The following is a 20358-nucleotide window of genomic DNA, read 5'->3' as shown; positions in this document are numbered from 1 at the left end:
TGGTCCCAGCAGTTTCGCTGTCCTTCTAGTCTGTCTCACCACCACACCCTGAATGACCAACGCAAACAAAGCACACGTCTGCCCACGGGGATGGAACTTTGTAAAGCAGGAGCAAGCCTCCTTGACTTCAAGCAGCTGTGACTTACATGGTGGCTACAACTTTCAAAACAGTGACACTCCATTACCATCCCTATCTCGGGGTTTAAATTTTTTTTAATTTAAACTTGTAATCATGGAGCACAGGTTCTTGCTACACAGAACTTCAGCAAACACCACGGCATTAGGAGCTGGGTACCAGACCTAGGAGTTAAAGATGCTTTAACCTCTGCTGGGAATTTTTCACATTTTTGAAAAGTTTTCACAATGAAGGGTTATAACCATACAAAACATAAATAAGCCAAAAATTAATTTTATTGAATCAAGGCATTCATTCAGCACTTAACACAGATTGCAAGAATACCTCAGCATGTAGGGGTACAGGGAGAGAGGGAACGGTTTACATTTATGATGTAAAATAAAAAAACCTAATCGCTACAGATAGTTTGTAAAATTTGTAAAACTCCTCGAACAAGGTCTAGCCAACTTTACTGTTTAGTGATTTTCCCCCTTTCTTAAAGGACGAGAAGCTAGATGATGTGTGTATTACTGGTTATAACTAATAAATCAGCTTGGAAAATCCTAAGACAGAAGCATAAATACAATATAAAAAGGCGAGATTTTTAAAATCGTATTATAAGAATATTAACAATAAGTGGAAAAGATACATTAGAACCAGAGCGGTGTTACACTAGTTCAAAACAGAACTCAAAGGCAAAACAAAGCTGATGCACATGGAGGGAAACGGCCTGATTTCAGGAAGTGTGTCCAGACAGACACCCACAGAGAAGTGCTGTCAGTGACTGCGTGGTCCCCTGTGTTGCTCAGCCCTGCATCCCTGGCAGAGTGCCTGGCTCAGGAAGTTAGGCTTTCTCTAAGGACTTGTAGTACTCCACCAGCACAGTCCACGCCTTGGGGGCCATGAAGCCCTCTGGAGGTTTCTGGCCTTCACGTGCCAGTTTGCGCATCCTGGTTCCTGAAATAAATTCGAAGTCTTCGTGGCTGAAAGAGAAAAAGGCCAGTCAGTCACTTTGCTATTTTACAAAGTTACAGTAGAATTTAAGGGGAATGTGTTCCTTCAGTTTATGTCAGGTTGCTGGACCTGTGAGAAAAAGCATCACTCATGTCTAAAGCATCACTTGTGTCTGTCACGGAGCTAAACCACAGCACAATTCTTCAGTTTTAGAGCCAGGAAAACAAACAAACAAAAACTGAAGTTATCATTGAGATCCATTAGTGTTTTAGAAAAATTATAAAAAGTAACACAGCAGGATTCTACGTCCTCTGCACCACACCCTCCCAACAGGGACGTCCCGCCCTGTGCGACAGGGTATTTATTACAGAAAGGTAATGGCCTCAAAGGAGCAGCCATGACTCTCAGGCCGCCCTGGCTGTCCTTCTCTCTTTTCTTTGAGCGACTATTCAGCTCCAGGTAATCACCCGCTCGGGTTCAGGGAACGGCCACTGCAAGGTCAACCCTCCGGTAACCTCTGCTTTCCCTTTCCTGGTCATGCCCTGTCTGTCTCGCCTGCCTCACCCCCAGACCCTGGGAAGTGCTAAGTTAGAATTAACATTTCTTTTAAGATTTATGTATTTAATGTATACGTGTGAGTACCTGAGTATATCTACATGCACCACATACAGGCTGTGCCTGCAGAAGCCCAGCAACACTGATTGCCCTAGAATCGGAGCTACAGGTGAGCGTGGCTGCTGGGAAACAAACTCAGGTCCTCTGGAAGAGCAGCTCTTAACCACTGAGCCATCTCTCCAGTCCTGGATTCATTTACTATTTATCCTTAAGAAACACAAAGTTCAATCTGCCCAGTGCAGATGTAACACTTTAGAAAGCTCTAATCTGAAAGTCTGAATGCCTCTGGGACACAGTGCAACACACACAGTAACAACCAACACTGTCCCTTAGAGGAGGTACCAAAGGGAAAAGAGGCATCCTGGTCTGTTAAACATACAAAAACACGTGAAAGCCTTCAGACCATAAGCACGGAGCATCTACAGTTACAGCACATGCTGCTTACCCATAATTCACCTGCTTCCTTCAAACATGGAAGGAACTTAGAAAGCTGATGAGACCCAGAAAGAGTTCCCGGTCTCTTCCATTACCACCTCCTAAATAATCTAGTGTCTGCCTGATTAGATTATTACCATAGGCATCGAATAAAATATTTAAGATGAATTAACAGTTATAAGTTAAATCATTAGAATATTACACATTATGGACAGTATTTCTATAGACTGAAGGTTTGTGTCCCCCAAGTTCACACTCAAGGCCTGGTTCCCAAAAATACAGTAGCAGAGGGTGGGTCTTTTGGGAGATGATAAGATTTAAATGAGGTCATGAGAGCAAAAACCCATGGCCAGACTAACCCATTTCTCAACAGAGAGACTCAGGATCCCCCGTGGCCTTTAAAGACACAGTTGGCTTTGTACAAATGGCTGCCTGCAAACAGCTCATTGCCCTCAGACCCCACTCTTCCGCTCTTTGATCCATGAGAAATAACCGCCACTTAAGCCACTCGGACTCGGGTAATTTGTTATAGTGGCCCAAATTCAGACAGATACTAGAATTCTATCAAAATACAGAGAAAGAAAGGAGGCAATTTCTGTGAAATACTGCAGGTCCTTTATGCTGTGCTCACCCTGCCTCCTACCTGGTTTTCAACCATCATCAATACTATCAAAATCAAATATCATACAAACTTATCAGTAGTAAGAAGGTTGCCAGTGACAAAATTAACCATCTCTCCATAGATAAAAGTATCATCCTATACTCTGGAGGCTGAAGCTAGAGGATTGCTACAGGTTCAAGGCCAGCCATAGCTACAAAAGGAAACAAGTTCAAAGAAATGGATACATAATAATTAGTTATCATGTTTCCAAGTAAGTAAAACTTATTGTTAAAATTCCTAAAGTTATTTTTGAACCATTTCAAGTACTGTAACCTTAAATTAACCAGAAGCCTCAGTTACCACAACATCTCCCCTGAGAAGCTATTCCCTACAGCACTCTGCCCTCACAGTGGTCACATCAGCCATTGCCCACCCACCCTCCCCATCCCTTCACCACAGATAAGAGCCAGAAAGAGGCTCTCAGGACAGTGCCAGGGACACAGGACACAGATAGTAAATGTTTACTGACTAGAGAGGAAATACTTTATTATCTTTCCACTGGAGGAGCTCAGTAAATCCTGGGCAAATATGAAGCCATGGAAAGGCAGTGTGCATGCCCAGAAGTCTGGGTAGATCAACACAGAGCTCTTGTTGCCCTAAGGTTTACAAATGTTTGGGTTTATTTGAGCTATTTCCCCGTTTCCTTTTCATCTAAATCTGGATTATTTACATTCAGGACCCTTCACAATGATTTCTTCATAACCCCTCAGATCTCACTTCCTTCAGACTTTGCTTGCCTCCTCTGTGGAGGGACCTGGCAGGCCATCTGCCTAGCCTCAGCTACTTGGTCTTTCCCACACGCAAGGGCTCTAAGTCGGCCCTTTACTGGAAATAGTCTCCACACAAGAAAAATGAACCTTCTTGGTGATCACACTGTACACGTGCCTCCTGCTGTTCTGATGTGTGTGTTCAATGCCCAGACTGTTCATGGGGGCGGGGGGCCTTGGCCAGCAATCTTACCATTAGCCTCTAAGCACCAACGCTACCTGGCAGGACTACACATCCCCTTACCACAACTGTCTTTTCCTACGACCAACTGACCCTTGGTCTATGTCTACTTCTTCATATTGCTAGATCACTGAGATAATCCAGCTCACAGAGTGACCCCGAGAGATCCACTCTCCTCTGGAGCATGTCTGGGTTTGGGCCTGGGGCATAGAGAATGGGAACATAAGTGTTCTGACCCACTTAAGCAATGCCGGAAAACTGGTGTTGACACGTCACAGTTCCATTTCTAACCATTGCCAGAGGGCACTGCCTCCCTCAACTCGTCATGCCTGGGTGCTCTTCCACTTCTCCAGCACTACTACACAGATAGAAGGCACGCACACACGTGCACATGCATGTACACACACACACTTATACACACACACACACACACACACACACAGGACCTGATACTTTAAGACCTCTCCCCTTCTTAGGTAGAAGACTTCCCAAATGACTATAGAAAATGAGGATGTCCTTGTGAAATGGGAGCATTAGCTAATGCTGCCTGAAAAAATAAAAAAAAGCATTTAGTCGCTTAAATGTGGGGTTCATCTCCCAGTTCTTTGTGTTCGATGTCTTAAAAGAAAATAAACTAGGGGGCTAGAGAGATGGCTCAGTGGTTAAGAGTACTGACTGCCCTTGCAGAGAACCCAGATTCAATTCTTAGCACCTACATATAGGCTCACAACCAAACCAAACTGTGAATCCTCAGCTGCAGGGAACCTCACACCCTCTTCTGGTCTCTGTGGGTAACAGGCACGTGGGGGACCAATTAAAGTCCTTTCCTCCTTCTAGAATGCTAAAGTGTCCAAAATCCAGACTTGCCTGCATTCCTTCTGAAATTGCGTTTCTAAGCCAAGGAGCCTGGGCACCCCTTCCTGAATCCACTTCACACCATCTGCCCTGCAGGCCACAGGCATCTCTTCAACTCTCGAGATGGGCGTCTCTGCTTCCAGTGCTGGCTCTCCACCCTGGCTACAGACAGCACGCTGACCTGGCCTCATCCCAGCCTGTCTATCTCTGTTATGTAAGGATTTTGCTTTTTATTAGAGGCCAGGTTCAGGGACTTGACAATCAGAGTTCCACAACAGGGTGGTTTTATAGAAATAATTCTGTAAAATAGAACCTGGGAAATGCCTAGGATGATCTAAAGTTAGCTCCAACACCAATAAGCTAACCCTCCACGGCAACCGGAGACAGAAACTCCAAGTACGCTTGCCTTTTCCCCTCTCAAAGTCACTGGATTACAGACACAACGCTAGCTCTTAAAAACAAAGGGGAAGGGTTGGGACATCAGGGAGGGTAGAGTGAGCTAGCCGCCTACAAGGGACCATCAACACACTAACCACATGTGGCCAGCAGCTTGAAGGGCTCCAAGGCACGATGACTTCTGGCCACTTGCTGACGGCTGTAAATCTTCACGACCATCTGCTGTCCTTCAGTCCACATCTGCAGCCTTCAGAGCTACAAGGATGAGCTCTTCACTCAGATAAGAGTAGGGTCAGCACACGCCTTCACATACAGCCTTGGAAGACTCACATTGGAATCATCACCATTTTAAGGATACAAATTAGTTAGCTGATCAGCAATTCGGGAGAGCCAAAGAGGCTCTCTCCCTTGACAGAAATAAAACTAATGGTGGTGACTTGTAAGTGGATCTAATTATTTTTATTCTAATTAATGTTTCATCCAACTTGAAAGCAGGTCATTTATAAACACATCAAAACAGTAAAAATTCTTAAGGCTATGATTTAAAATGATCTTTTCAAAACCAGATAAACCTCTATGGCTTTCTTTCAGAGACTAAACCACACTGGACAACATCATTTATGACAATTTTATTTTTTTTTCTTATTATTTTCTAACCAAAAAGACTAAATGAAATACACACAAAGCTTAATCAGGGGACTGAGAAGGCAGCTGCGTGAGTAAAGGGCTTACCACACGTGTGTGAAGACCTCACTTTGAATTCCTAGACCCCATGCCAACCGCAGTAGACACATCTGTGACTCCAGAGTTCCAGTGCTAAGATGGGGTAAAGACAGGACACTCCCTGGAAGCTCCTGAGCTGGCAACGCAGTGCCAAACAGAACAACAAACCCTGTCTCAAACAAGGCTGAAAGGCAAGGACAGTGTGATGCCTGGGGTTGTCCTGTGACTTCTCCATGTGCACTAGTCAGTGTGAACACCTGCGGCCATACCCACGCTAGTGCCACAGACACAGATGCACACACGTGGAGTTCTTTTAAGTTTAATTATTTTAAATCTAATTTTTTGGGGGGGGAGGAGGGGTTGAGACAAGGTCTCGCAATGTAGCCCTGGCTCTCCTAGAGCTATATAGACCAGACTGGTCCCAAACTCAAAGATATCACATGCCTCTGCCTCCTGAGTGCTAGGATCAAAGGCCTGCGCCACCAGGCTCCACTTGAATCTAAATTTATTAACATATGTTTTCCACTTAGAGCCTCACTCTTTTTAATTGGCTTTATTTATTTATTTTTATTTATTTATTATTTTATAGTGCTGTGGACTGTAGTCAGGGTGCTCGTCGTGCCAGCCAAGCGCTGTTACTGAGCTATAGTCCAGCCAGCACCTGATCATACAATCTTTAACAGAATTCCTCCCGGGCAGTCGACCCAAAACTGCTGAGAAGCGCAGGACTTCCCAAGTACTGGGGGCTAACCCAAGTCTAACCTTATCTCCACCCCAGCTCCTTAGCTCCCGTGAGCTGCTAGGAGGTGGGCCTTGGCTATATTTACAGATTAGTTTTTTTGTTTGTTTTTTCTTTTTAAACTTTTAGTCTGCTCTGTCACACAATTTTTAGTCAACAGAATAGGACCCTAGCTACATCTACCTCTGAGAAGAGACGGAATTTTTTTTTAACTACTTAGAATTTGGATATGTTATGAGAGTAATGTTTATTCTGAGCATCGTAATTTATGTCAAGAATGGAAGCAGAACTTCGCACTAGAGTGGAAGGCAGAATTCAGAGATGGTCCTGCTGACCGCTGCCCCATGATGGCACTATCACAGTATGCTACAGCACACCAGAAGAATACCACAAAGGTCGGGCTGGAGACATGGCTCAGCGGTTAAGAGCACTGACTGCTCTTCTAGTGGCCTTGAGTTCAAATCCCAACAACACATGGTGGCTCACAACCATCGGTAATGAGATCTGATGTCCCCTTCTGGTGTGTCTGAAGACAGTTACAGTGTACTCGTATATAATTAATAAATAAATAAATAAATAAATAAATAAATAAATAAATCTTTAAAAAAAGAATACCACAAAGGGAATGCTGGTAATACAATACAAATTGCTGATCAGTTGACCATAAAACTACTCAGGTAAATGTAATTATGTAAGAGTTTCCTAGCTAGAAGCAAAAGAAGGTGGGGGCGGGGGTCAGGGAGTGAGAGCTCTAAGGCATTAGAGAGATTTGTGTGGAATGGAGAAGCTACAGGAAAGTGCTGACAGGATCTTCTAGGAGCAGGTGCAATTGTCAGCCAATGGCTAGCAGACAGGGATTCCAATCCTACATCTTCAAGGAAATGAGTCACCAGGGAGGGGACTCCAGGGACAGAAGCACACACGAGCACGGCCTGGCAGGAGGACAGGAGGACAGACAGCCTGGTCTTCCGACCTTACCAGCTACACAGAAATTACTATTTTAGCAATACAAAACTGACAATTAGCAACAGAGCAACACTGACATACAGGTTTAAGAGTCATAGCTCAGAAACCATCAGACTAGGTGGGCTTGCCACTCAAAGTACACAAAGGAAAGAAATCTAAGGACACCTTGAAGGATGGGTACACCCATCATTTCCAAAACCACACTGGTTTCCATCTAGGTGCAAAGGGGGAGTCTTCTAAATGGTAAGGGGAGCTTCTAGATGGTAGGGGGCATCTCCTAGATGGTAAGAGAGGCACGTTAGGTGGCCGAGTGCTCTCTCTCTCTAGCAGGCCGTCAGGTAAAGTATACTCTATCATTACAAACAGGAATACAACCTGTTAAGGAACAATGATGCCAGCCTGGGAACATTTGCCCTTCAATCCCTTCACTTACTTAGCTCCATGGACACCTTTTACTCATGTATGCTCCTTCTACAGAGTGTGCTATTTCTATAATCTAAATAATTTTGCACTTGTCTACCAGAATACAAACACTTACCCTTTAAAAGAGAAAAGAAAAAGAAAATAAGACCAAAAAAACTGATACCCTAACAGTTGATGGTATCTATAGTGGGACTGAAATCCTGTTACTTGAAGTCCCCGAGTCATTTCTAAAGCTAACACAGTTTTCTTGACTTCCTAAACACAAACAGATGACTTTTATCATAATTCCTATCAGTAATTATCTTGCATGAACTCTTCAGGACACTTCCCTCCCTAAGCCGTGTCTTACACTACTATTCAATCAAACCTAGATCTGCAAAATCATTAATTACATAAAAGCTGGCATTGAATAGCATCCATTAATCAAACACGGACAAGCTCATAATTAATAACTGTTTTCTCGCCACATCAAAGACGACCGCCTTCTCACAAAATTTTAATCACTTTCCAACATATTCCCCTCAGTTTAATTATATTTGAACACAAACAGAGAAAAAAATTAAAACTAAGGCATTTTTCAAGCTTCCCAAGTTAACGTATTAAGATCTGGTAACTAGAAAAAAAAAATTCCAAGGAAATGAGCCACTTCTGCAGCTAGCATAGAATTCATCTCTGGAAAATCTTATGAGAACTGATGTAATTATTTAGCTTTTAAATGATTAAACGAGAAACTTAAAGCAGTACTACCCAGATTCAGTCAAACATCAAAGTTATCAGGGGCCTTAGCAGTACATTAATCAACTGCACACAGATGGGACGGAGGGGTCCTGTGTGTGATTAAAGCGGTGGCCACGCAGAGGGACCACAGGGGCCAAACACGTCAGCCCTTGAGCTGGAAAAAGAACTGATGTGTTTTGATTTCCCTTGGTTTTCTTCATGGAGGGGGAGAGGGGAGACAGACAGACAGACATGTGCGGCTGCAGAGGCCATAGGTCAGACCTCGTTCCTCAGGAACCATCTTGCTTACAGAGATGAGGACTCCTGCTGGCCTGGGATGACTGTGCCAGGGTTTTTTCTTATTGTGATTTTTCATTATGTATGTGTGTGTGTGTGTGTGTGTGTGTGTGTGTGTGTGTGTGTGCTTGGTGTGCAGATGCCTACAGATGTTGGAGGTGTCAGATCTCCCCTGAAGGTGAAATTACAGGTGGTTACAAAGCCACCAGCGTGGGTGCTAAGAACCAAAGTTGAGTTCCCTGCAAGAGCAGTGCCTGCTGCTAAATCCTGAGCATCCATGCAGCCCCACCCCACCGGCTTTCCACCTGAGTGCCGGGATGGAACTCCACTCTTCGTGTTCGCATGGCAAGCGCCTCTACCCATGAACTACCTCCCCAGGCCCTTGCTCAGTTTTCTTAATGCCACGCATGGAAACTATCCTAAGTTAAACCACTGGCAGAATGGCTCTGCTTCTCTCTCCTTGCTCGCCCTTGTCACTACATAACTCACCAAGCGAAGCTCACCACGGTTCTCAGAAAATGAAGTTCTAGACAAACAGCACAGGAAGAAAAAGCAAAAAGCACTTGCCTCTGGCACCATGTGGCTTACAGGTCTGCAGGAAGGCCTTGCTCTTTCAGGAGCTTGAGGGGGGCTTCAAAAAGGCTGCTGAGTCAGGTCTCCCACAGACAAGCAAGGCTCTCTGATGGTGCTTTACATAAACTGAACCACAAAAGGGCAGGGCCGTGCCCAAACTGCTTTCACTTTCCTCTGTCATTTCTACTTAAATTTCCATCGCCTTTTGAGATTATATAATTTACCATTATTGATAATATCCTCTTTAATAGTCTTCTTTTAAAAGACCCGATCCTGTCTTCTTGGAACTGCACTTTTGCAATGGTACAGTTCTGCATACATACATATAAATGTCCATGTATGTACATATGCAGACACACATACATCTTTAAGGTTAAAAATTAAGACCACGTGGTTAAGAACACAATCTTGTGCCAAGAATAATACCACGCTGTCAACCGCAAATTCTTCTGAGGTCTCAGAATATGGCAGACTCTGCATCACATTTGAGGTCTTCAGCAAACACAGGCAAGCACTGACCCTGTCCTTACTTCTGCAATGCAGGCCACTGGTAGCCATTACAAGTCTGTCTATCCTTCCTTGTGTCTCTAGTGAAAACCTTTAGCCCACATGCTCCCGGGCATCCTTGAATTTCAGCGACAGCTCATCCCTCAAGGAAGGGGCACTGTCTCTAGAACCGATGTGGCAGCACACACGATCTTCCCATCCCCAGTGGCCATGACAGCGTTAACCCAAGTCATTGATGAACCCAAAGAAAATAGTGTGGCATCCCTTTAACCTGTTTTTTAATTACACTCATTTCTGTGTGTGTCTGTGTGTGGGTGCACACATGCCATGGCACACATGTGGAGGTCACAGAACAACTTACTCTCTTTCCATTCTCTCTTTCCATTACATGGGTCCCAAGGATTGAACTCAGATCTGCAGACTTGGCAGCAAGCACCTTTACCTGTTGAGCCACTTCGCCAGCCCACTTTCTAATTATTTTTAATGCTAACTCTTTTACTTTATTTACTACTTACTTATGTTTAATTTTTGAGGCAGGGTTTCATGTGGCCCAGGCTCGTCTCCAATTCTCTATTTAGTAAGGATGACCCTGAACCACTTAGCTTCCTGTCTCTACTTTCCAAGCGCTGGGATTAGAAGTGTGTGCTTATCTGCCTTTTAGAGTGTTGTTCTAATTTTCACAAGATCTCTTTTTCCTTTCCTCTGGGGCAAAATGGGTCCCACTAAATGAGGCTATTGGGTCAGCGTCCACACTATTCCTGAACATGAAGCTATGTAAAGACCCATGGAAGGGCTGCTAATGCTCAGAATGGATGTGACTCAGCCACTGTCAACCTTCAGACCGTGCTGTCAGTGCAGCCAAAACTGATAGACATAAATTAAAACTGATTAATTCTACGAGAATTATCGGCTTTACTTGTTGGCTATGCATTGTAACTTATACTAAACAGGTAAACTAAGAGTCAACCGACAAAACCCACATGTGTACATCACATACAAACATCGGCTGATGTGTGTGCCTTTAATCCCAGCACTCGGGAGGTAGAGGCAGACAGATCCTGAGTTCAGGCCTGCCTGATCTACACAGCGAGTACCTGGCCAGTGGGGCTATTTAGTGGGCCCCTGTCTTGAGTAAATACCTTGATGTTGAGATCATGTAGTAGAGCTATAGAAAGGTGTAGGAAGAAGCACTTTGTCCCCTGCCCCCATTCCACCTGACCAAGTAACCCAGGAACTACAGGGAAATAGACATAGAATTCAGGTCATGTGGCTAAGACAGGACCAGACCCTGTAACTTAGCTTCACACTTTAAGCTAACATAGACACCATCCACGGACAGGAATGATTACAGTTCTACCCATCCAAAAGAAATAGATACATACTTAATATTATCATGTATGTATGTATACATGTACATACATATGTATGAATGTACATTTTGGCCAAAATCAAAACTGAACCAAGGCCCTATGTGTGCTTAGAAATTATCACTGAACTATATCCCAGCCCTTATACTTTTTATTCTAAGACAGGATCCCCCTGCCTTTCCTAGGCTATTCTTAAACTTGTGATCCTACTGCCTCACCTTCTGATAAGCTGGGACTGCCAGCCTCCGAGACAAGGCCTGGCACTCCAGTCATGTAATCTGAAAGTTGCTAGCAATCACACAAGCATATAAATAGGAACATACCCCTAAGGAACACACAACAAAATCCCCAGAGCACCAACTCTGAAGTTAGATTTACTGAAACTAGATCCAGTGTGCAGGTCAGTATGTATGTGGGGGCTGGCGAGGGGCTGCTTGCTTGACCTGGACCTCGCTATGTATAACAGGCTGGCCTCAAATTTCGTGTACCTGCCTCTGCCTCCCAAATGCTTAGAACCACATCCATCTCAGCGTTTACTTCCACTTCTAACTCTAGCCAATGAGGGTGAGCTTCTCTGATTTCACGTTTCCTGAGATGGCTCTAACAAAGCCCCCCTCAGAAGTTATAAAGACCAGGCGATGTGCTGAACCCTAGAAACAGCTTGGGCGGCACAGCTTCTGTGCTGAGGGAAGGCTCAAACTTACTGATCCGAGTCATAGTAGTCCATCCGCTTCTTCTTCTTGTTGTAAGCTGCGACTCGGAAGGGAACGATTTCCAAGGTGATCAGGCCGGGGGCCATCGTCAGCACTTTGGCACCGTGGGTTGGCTCATAGAGGTCCTTCCCTGTCTCCGGATGAGGCATGCCAGCAGGGTCTCGTCCAACAATATAAAAATTGGCCCCTGCCACCATCCGAGCCCTGCAGTGCCACTGGACCTGGAATGGACGTCCGCATATTAAATGACTATGCTTTGATGACCGTGTTGAGAAACCACAGATGATACCGCATGTGTGCCTGTGTCAGCTGTCCCACTGAGCGCCACATCTGTCTCGTGCCACCCTAACAGCAGGAAGTCCCAATGTACTTACCGCACCTTCTTCAGGAGCTAGAATTAAAATCAGGCCCCAAGCCAAAATCATAACTGGGCATGAATATGAAGCTATTCACAGAGCTCAACCTCCAATCTGCAAGGCTACAAACCAGGATGGAGGTTGAGCCCTGGACAGACATAAGGACGTAGGGGCCATTTGAAGGAGTCAGAGGGCAGGTTCAGGTCCCAGTAGGTACTGTACTGGCTGCCGGATACTGGTGTAAAATATGACCTAATTAGGGAAACAGGCAGGAATCCACACAGCAGTGTGTCCCTGTTTACATGTTCCTGCACACTTACATAGAATTTGTTTCTAACACAGAGTCATTTAACAAGTGGAGAATAACTTTCCTGACAGACAGACGTCCCACCTACGACAATGCATTACACTCCCCTCCCCAAGGAGAAAACCTACATGTGGATCCTCGTTACAGCTTCATCTGAGAATACATATTCTCAAATCCATCTTTTTTTTTTTTTCTTGACACTTTCATGTAACAGATCTTAGAAAGCAAAACTATTCTTCAGGAGAGAAATGTAGTATTTAATGACAAGAGAAAAACTGACTTTCAATTTGCCAACTACTTGCTCATATAGATAAAAATTATGTATTCACACCATTTTAAGCCTTAGAAAGTAAACTCTCCCCGTCACGGCTCCCACTCCATTCCTAGGATGGAATTTCAGAACCAAGCCATTAACTTTTTATAGACTAGAAAACGAGGAACATCCTGTTGATAACCTCGCAGCCTTAGCAGCTGTTCATTGTTCTGAAGCGCATCTGTGCTAAGGAAACAAATCTGGTACCAATGCCTTCTAAACAACCCAGCAGCGATTAAAGGAGAATCGCTGTTTGTATTTTATTATGACAATTTGGCAAATATGTGTTGTTGGCAGCCTTGTTCCTGATGTCACTGGAAAAACTAGAAAAATGAGGGTTTTTTAAAATTATCATTATTATTAAAGAAAAGTCTTCATTGAGGGCTGGAACAAGCAACACATGAGTGAGGCGCTACGGGGAAAGGCGTGACAGAGCCAGGCATGGCCGCACTCTTCTAATCCTAGCACTTGGGAGGCTGGGGAAAGACGACTGTACAGCCTGGGCTACACAATGAGTTACAGAGTAGCCTGGGCTACACAGCAAGACCCTACCTCAAAAAGAAAGGGGGAGAAGACAGCAAGGATGGGTAGTTCATAAGCCACTTAAATCATGCCAGGCCATAAACACTGAAACACTTAACCACTTAAAATATTAAAACAACTGCTGTGACTTCTAGTTTATTGATCAAAGGCTGAGAAGTTCATACAAGTGCTGACTATGCACCATAGACCCAAACTTCTTTACCCCCTCCCCCCACCGTCAGGGGAGGGCTGCTTTGAGACCCAAGCAGTAGTGTGCTCTTGTTCATGAGCATGAAGCCCAAGGGGCAGGGCAGTAGTCATGAAGGCCATGGAGTCAGGTAGGCATCAGCTCTGTGTCTTACTGGACTTAAAGCTGGCCTAACCCTGGCTGGCTGCCCTTGAGCCTGCTGGCCTTGGTCTTCTTCAGTGTCCAGATGTATAGAAAAAAAAATCTGCCTACTGCATACTCCAAGCAACTTCTATCCATGCAAGGAGGCATCTGTGTATCCTTGCCCGCAGTAGGTCTGCTAACCCCACTTTCTCCTCATTCCTACGCTTCTTCTCAGTAATCTGTCCACTGACCTGCACTGTGCTCCCCATCCACAAATCCTAGAGTTACACAATGCACGCAGAGCGTCAGTTCAGCATGCGACTCATATGCAGACACTCAAAGATGTTATTTCCACTTTCTTTATATTATTAGCATTCTATAGTTAGACACCAAGGACATCCCATGTCAGGCCAAGGACTGTGTTCTGACATGAAGCCTATGAATGGCAAATCATCCGGGGCTCTCTGCCATATTTACATAAATTTATGAAGCACCCTTAAGAGATACAAACAGCGCTTTTAAGTGGAGTCAGGATAGAGATGGTGAGAGCCTACAGCAAAATAATTATTCTCTTCCAGCCAGCCAATAATACATACTTTTTCATACTGGTATCAAATATGGTAGTGATACATGACACTGAGACATATCCGACAGTGATTTACAGTCACCCTATTTACTCCTTATAAAACCAGTAACAAAACACAGAAGTGCCAGGCGGGGTGGCACACACCTTTAATCCTAGCACCGTGGAGGCAAAGATAGGCAGATCTCTGGGTTCAAGACCAGCCTGGATGCTATAGCAACACAGGGAGTCCCAAGCTAAACCAAAGCTGCATAGTGAGATGCTGTCACTCCAGTTCCAGAGGCTCTGATACCCTCTTCTGGTCTCCATGGACTCAAGCACACATATGATACACATACACACACGCAGGCAAAACACCCGCACACATAACAAAAACTTCAGCGGGCTAGGACATTTTATTTCTTAGTCACTACCTAGAACTACGGTCGCTTATAATCAATCTCCATTCCTTCTTTAGTGAAATTGATCCAACGTGAAGATCCCTGAGATGGGTTAAGAAACATCAATGCTACAGTGACTACGGCTAACCATCAGGATCAGAGGGCCATCCTGGTTAACAGGTAGGACCATCCCCAGCTGGGGAGGATCCCCAGCTCTGTGTGCACTGAGAACTGACGCATCTGCATTAGAAAGGACTGGAGACCTCTCCTGAGAACAAGCAAGACACATTCCTATCCAGCCATCCGCTCAACAGTAACCAAGAGCTTCACGTAAGGCAGGCACTGAAGTCCACACCAGCGTGCTGTTCACAGCAAAAAATCAAATGGAACACAGCCATGACGCTCAACAGCGTTAGGGGAAGTCACACATTATATCCTGAGAGTGAGCAGTCTACCACTGACTGCATTGAGCCAGGGTCAGTAAAGTGAGGAAAGCACACGTAAGAGGCCATGGCATCAGGTTCTAACTAGACAGGTGTAAAAATCAGGCTAGCCCGACTGCTGTGGCAGCCCAGGTCACTTCGGGAAGAGGAGGTAAGTATTTGGTCAACTCAGGGCATCTCTGAAGAATGTTCCAGAACCCTCCCAGGTACGGCCATTCAGACTCCATCACTCACCACTGTGTCATTCTGAGCAAGCTGTGTAAACTATCTCCATGGGTTATCCTCACCTGGAGTGGTGGCTCAAGAGTCTACTTAGTTAATGTACCTCACACCAGAGACTGAATGAACCACAAGCAACTTCTCCCAGTGCCCTGCCTGGCTCCTTCCTCCTGGACTCTTCCTGCTCAACACTTGGTATCCCGTGTGCACAGCCTTCGACACGAGGGACCAGGACCCTCACTGGACGGGGTGCAGTGACTGCTGTGGGAAGGACGGGTGCAGCCCAGCAGGAAGAGGAACCAGAGCTTCTGGATGCTGGGTGTACAGCTATGTTTATTCTAGAAAATTTAGCTTAAATGAACGCCTACAAAATATGTCCTTCTTTCCTATGTTAGTTCAATGTGAAGTTAAAATAAGACAGATTAGGAAATGTCCAGAACAGAATACTTAACTCTACATCCTTCAAACGAGCACGCTTGTGCACATACATTAGACGTCTAACAGGTTACAAAGGATGCTGGTGCCAAACTGGCTGGGAGTCAGGCCGCAACCCTCAGTACACCTCTGCATCACCGTTCTGTTCACCAGACTCGTTCTTGCGGGTAGTGACCAGAGCCAGTAAGAGGCCAGGGCAGGTCCTGCCAGAGCCGGTTCAGGGCCGGCCATTGCAAACCCTGAGCACCCAAGAGCACCAGAAGCAAGAAGACTGTACTTCTCTCCTTCCTTCTCCCTCGAAGAAGGCGGTAGGTCCAGCTGACCTGCCCTAAGGTTGGCCATAAGGCCCTCTGGACATGGAGGAAAAAATGCTTCTTTCTCTAAAGAGAAGGGGACAGAGAGGAGCATAAACAGCAGGCCATCCTAAGTCCCCAGGCCTAGCAGTAGCCAATCACATTCCCTTCCTTCCACTCCACCTGCAGCGCTGCCCGTCCTTCATGAGATTCAGGCAGACAGTCCAGCCTTCCTTGGATCTTTATGTATAAAGGAGGTTCTTGTATCACGGAAGACTTGAACTCAGTAAGAATGCGTGCTCTCCTTATGCTGATCTCTTTGTAAGGGATGCCTCAGCCACGAACTCAGGATGGGTGAAGGAATGAGTTCACCATCAACCACTCAACATCACTGCCTTGCAAAGAGGATGACCTTAGGTAACTTCACTGTTCTCCCTCATCCCTCCTTCCCTCCCTCCCTCCCTCCCTCCCTTCCTCCCTCCCTTCTTCCCTCCCTCCCTTCTTCTTCTTTTTCTTCTTCTTCCTCTCTCTCTCTCTCTCTCTCTCTCTCTCTCTCTCTCTGTGTGTGTGTGTGTGTGTGTGTGTGTAGTAGAAATTTACCATCCTAGCAAGCCCATATAAAAGACACACAATCCAGGTATTCTGTTTAAAGCCTAGACCTAGGCCGTCCCAACTCAGTCCCCAGCTAGAGGACCCTTGTTACCTGCCATTCGGTTCTGCCCCATAGCAGCTTCCTCCTCCTTCCTCCTCTTCTCCCCCTCTCTCTACCTGCAACCCTCTTATTCAAACCTCCAGTCCCACCTTCCTCCCTCCACTGCCCATTCTAGCCTTTTACTGACCAGCTAAACTGGGGAGAGGGTTCGCATGGCATCACTTTGAGTACATGAAGATCTGCTCATTGGGGGCACCCACGTCTTGAGGAATCAGTATTTTATATTAGAATGCAAGCAGCATCCTACCCACTACACCTCTGTGACTGTGTGTCTGGATCTTGTATCTGTGTGCCTGTGTGAGAGGCTGTGTGTGTGTCTGTTTATGTGCATTTGATGGGGAATCGTGAAGCCCATGGGGACACGGAAGGCAGAGAAAGATGTTGAATGGCCTGCTCTGTCATTCTCTACCCTATTCCTTATGACAACATCTCACACTGAGTCTAGAGCTCGGCTGGCGTCTAGCAAGCCACAGCACTTCTGTCTCCACCCTCCATGGTGCCAAGGTTATTAGCACATGTGCAGCCATCCCATTCCCATTCTTGTAAGTAGGTGCTGGGATCCAAACACATCTTCAGGATCTCTCTCCAGCCCCTCCTCTCACTTCTGAATCTTCCTGCAGAAGCACAGAACTGACAGAACTTAAGGCGTAAGAATCTTTCCAGTCGAAAGCTGGGCATGGTGTAGCAGGCTTGCAATCCCAGTACCCTGAAGTTACTGGCAGGAAACCAGGAAGTCATAAGGGTCCTGTCCTTGAGGGAAATACCGGGACCCTGGTCCCTGCATCTTCCTTTGTCAAGCCACAATGCAAACGCTCTTCTCATTCAACCCCACCACGGTATGCTATTTTACCACAGGCCCAGAAGCCACAAGACCAACCAGTTATGTGCTGAAGAACTCAAACCACGAGCCAATAAACCTCTTCTGTTTGAGTTAATTAGTCCAGGTAGAAAACAGCTGGCTGTGCCTACAGTCCCTTTAGCTCTTGAAAAACTTAGTAAAAGCAGAAGTCACACTGCTCTGTCTTGTGCTCTGGACTTCTCTTAAAACAACAATATCGATGTTGTTATAACTGTATCTGGACCTGGGCTGGCAGACACAAAACACCTTACTCTGCTGCTACACTGTGTTAGCTTGTGTCTTCCTCACAGCCACGGCCAGAGGACATTCCCCACAGCAGGAGAATGAGTACTCAGCAATACGGAATGTTTGGAACACCTCTAGGCAGCAGGGAACGGTCAGTAGGTCAGTCGGTGATAACACTGTATTCACAAGAATGGCTTTACTACTACACTGGTATCTTAAAAGCAGCCTACCTCGGTCGGCCCAGCATACATCATAGGAGATGGGAAAATGGCCACCACAGTTGTTTCAGGATTCAGGATGCCCTCCTCCAGCACTGCAGCATGTTGCTTCATACGCCACATCAGAGGGACATCATCATCCTTCGTCCAGCCACCAAGCGGATGGAGGAGGAGGACTGGACGCCGGTAGCCCCTCTCTAGAAGCTGCTTGTGGGTGTCCTGCATTAGCAGAGCGTGTCCATTGTGCACTGGGTTGCGCAACTGAAACGCAAAGACAGCATCTGAAAGGAAAATTCCCAGAGTTAGGACCTTCCAGCATCGCCCTGCGTGGGACAAGCCAGTCTTTCCTAGTTGATGCTCACAAGGAACAAACGCACAAGCTCGGAATTACAAATGGGTAAAGCATGGAGTGAAGACTGCTTACTCCCAGACAGCTGACATACACTACTACTACTCAGGACTAACAGCCCTTGCTCACCGGAGGACATGTGATATGGGAGCCCCAGACTCAGGGCAGCTCCTCCTGCGTTCAGAGGCAATGACAACAACTGTCAGGTTTTCTTTCGGTCCTAATGTCCGACTGCTTGCAGCAAGTGTAAAGTTAAAGTCAGTGTGTCGGTGACCCGTCAAATCCTCCACAGCCCTGAGTTGGGCTCCTCATCTTCAAGGGTTTATAAACAGAAGTGGAATATGGAGAGAGCTATGGCGTCACTTGCTACCCAGATGTGTGCGGACTACTCTGTGAACAGAGCCACTCTGCTGTCATCTGACTCTGGACTCTGGATTGCAATGTAGCAGCAACGCTATCTCTTATGAGGGCCGCTGTTATCCAAATGGTGTAAGCTACAAGGTGAGCTGGATCGATCAGCCGCTGTCTGCTCCCAGTCCTGGTTTCACTCCTCCGTGCCTGGCTACCCGGGGACCTCTTGTCAGCAGCCAGGCTTCTTCGGGACACAGAGTAATTTCACACAACAAGAACAATCCTGGCATAGAGCTCTGATTTCTGTTCTCCAAACACCTGTGGCATCGCCCCATCATGATGACTTGACTCAGACACTCAGTGTTTTTTTAACTGTTATTTACTTTGCTTTTATTAAAAATAATAAAAGATTTTTAGTTATATGCAGCCACGTATGTCTGTGTAGGGTATATGCACATGTGTTTTTTTTTTTTCTCTAACCCTGGAGACCAGAGGTGTAGGATCCCCCTGGAGCTAGAGTTACAGGCAGTTGTAAGCTACCTACATGGGTGCTAGGAACCAAATGCAGGTCATTTTCAAGAGTAGTTTAACTGCTGATTGACCTCTCCAATCCCACCTCTCACAGTGGATACCATCTTCAATCTACTTCCAATTCTGGTCCCTCTATCGCCATGGCAGAAGCACAGAACACTGTCACAAATGACTAGGATTTGGGAGGGAGGGTTCCTCTTGACATATCTTTTAATATTTAATGTTTGGGATATTCTCATCATCCTTAGACAATCTCAAATTACCTATCAAACATCAGCAGGCTTTTTCATTCTAACCCAAAAAAGATGTGATGTGTCACTGGATACAAGGTAAGAAAAGCAATAAAATTAATGTCATGGTCCCAGCTCACCACAGCAACTGTAGTAAATGTTCCCACATTTACCAAGTTGGGAGCTGCCGCTCTATGACAAGGGACAGTTAACTGTGGCTGCAGTCAGACAACGACCCAGTTACATTTGACAACAGCACCTGAGAACAAGACCCTGGAAGGGCGATCATCTGTCCAACTCCCACTTTTGTCTAATTAAATAGAGAGAAACTTAGAGCAGTCCCCCCAAATCAGGGCTGTCCACTCTCTTCGTATCTCTTCAATGCAGTAACCACACTCCCCGCTAGAGCAATAAGACAATCAGAAGTCTTGATAGGAGCATGTGAGCGCTTAACATTGTTCCGCTTCCACATGGAGGAGGGTCCAAACTGATCACTGCTGTCATCCTTTAGAGTTTGTCTGGAATCCTATTTTTACACGGGGACACGTAAGATCCTAAACATCTTGGAACCTCAGAAGTCACCTTAGATCAAGAAGCATATATACTTCCTAACTTAATTATACTCACACCTTTAGAGTACCGAAGGCGCCTAACACAGGAGCACAAGCATCCCCTCTGACTGGGGGGATTTACTGCT

General features: G+C 45.6%; 1 protein-coding gene across 1 annotated transcript in view; it reads right to left on the bottom strand.

Moving 5' to 3' along the window:
• Positions 1-389: 389 nt before the first annotated feature.
• The window catches only part of Papss1 (3'-phosphoadenosine 5'-phosphosulfate synthase 1), a 75142-nt gene continuing 55173 nt past the window's right edge, over positions 390-20358 (bottom strand). Inside the window, 3 exon segments of the mRNA NM_001395059.1 lie at positions 390-1098; positions 11996-12225; positions 18213-18481. Coding sequence (NP_001381988.1) covers positions 960-1098; positions 11996-12225; positions 18213-18481 — 638 coding nt within the window. The 3' untranslated portion in view covers positions 390-959.

Source organism: Rattus norvegicus, chromosome 2 (genome assembly GCF_021556685.1).
Source record: "Rattus norvegicus strain SHRSP/BbbUtx chromosome 2, alternate assembly SHRSP_T2T, whole genome shotgun sequence".
Taxonomy (NCBI): Eukaryota; Metazoa; Chordata; class Mammalia; order Rodentia; family Muridae; genus Rattus; species Rattus norvegicus.
Note: the sequence above shows the minus strand (reverse complement) of the source record. Positions and strands in the feature narration are given on the sequence as shown.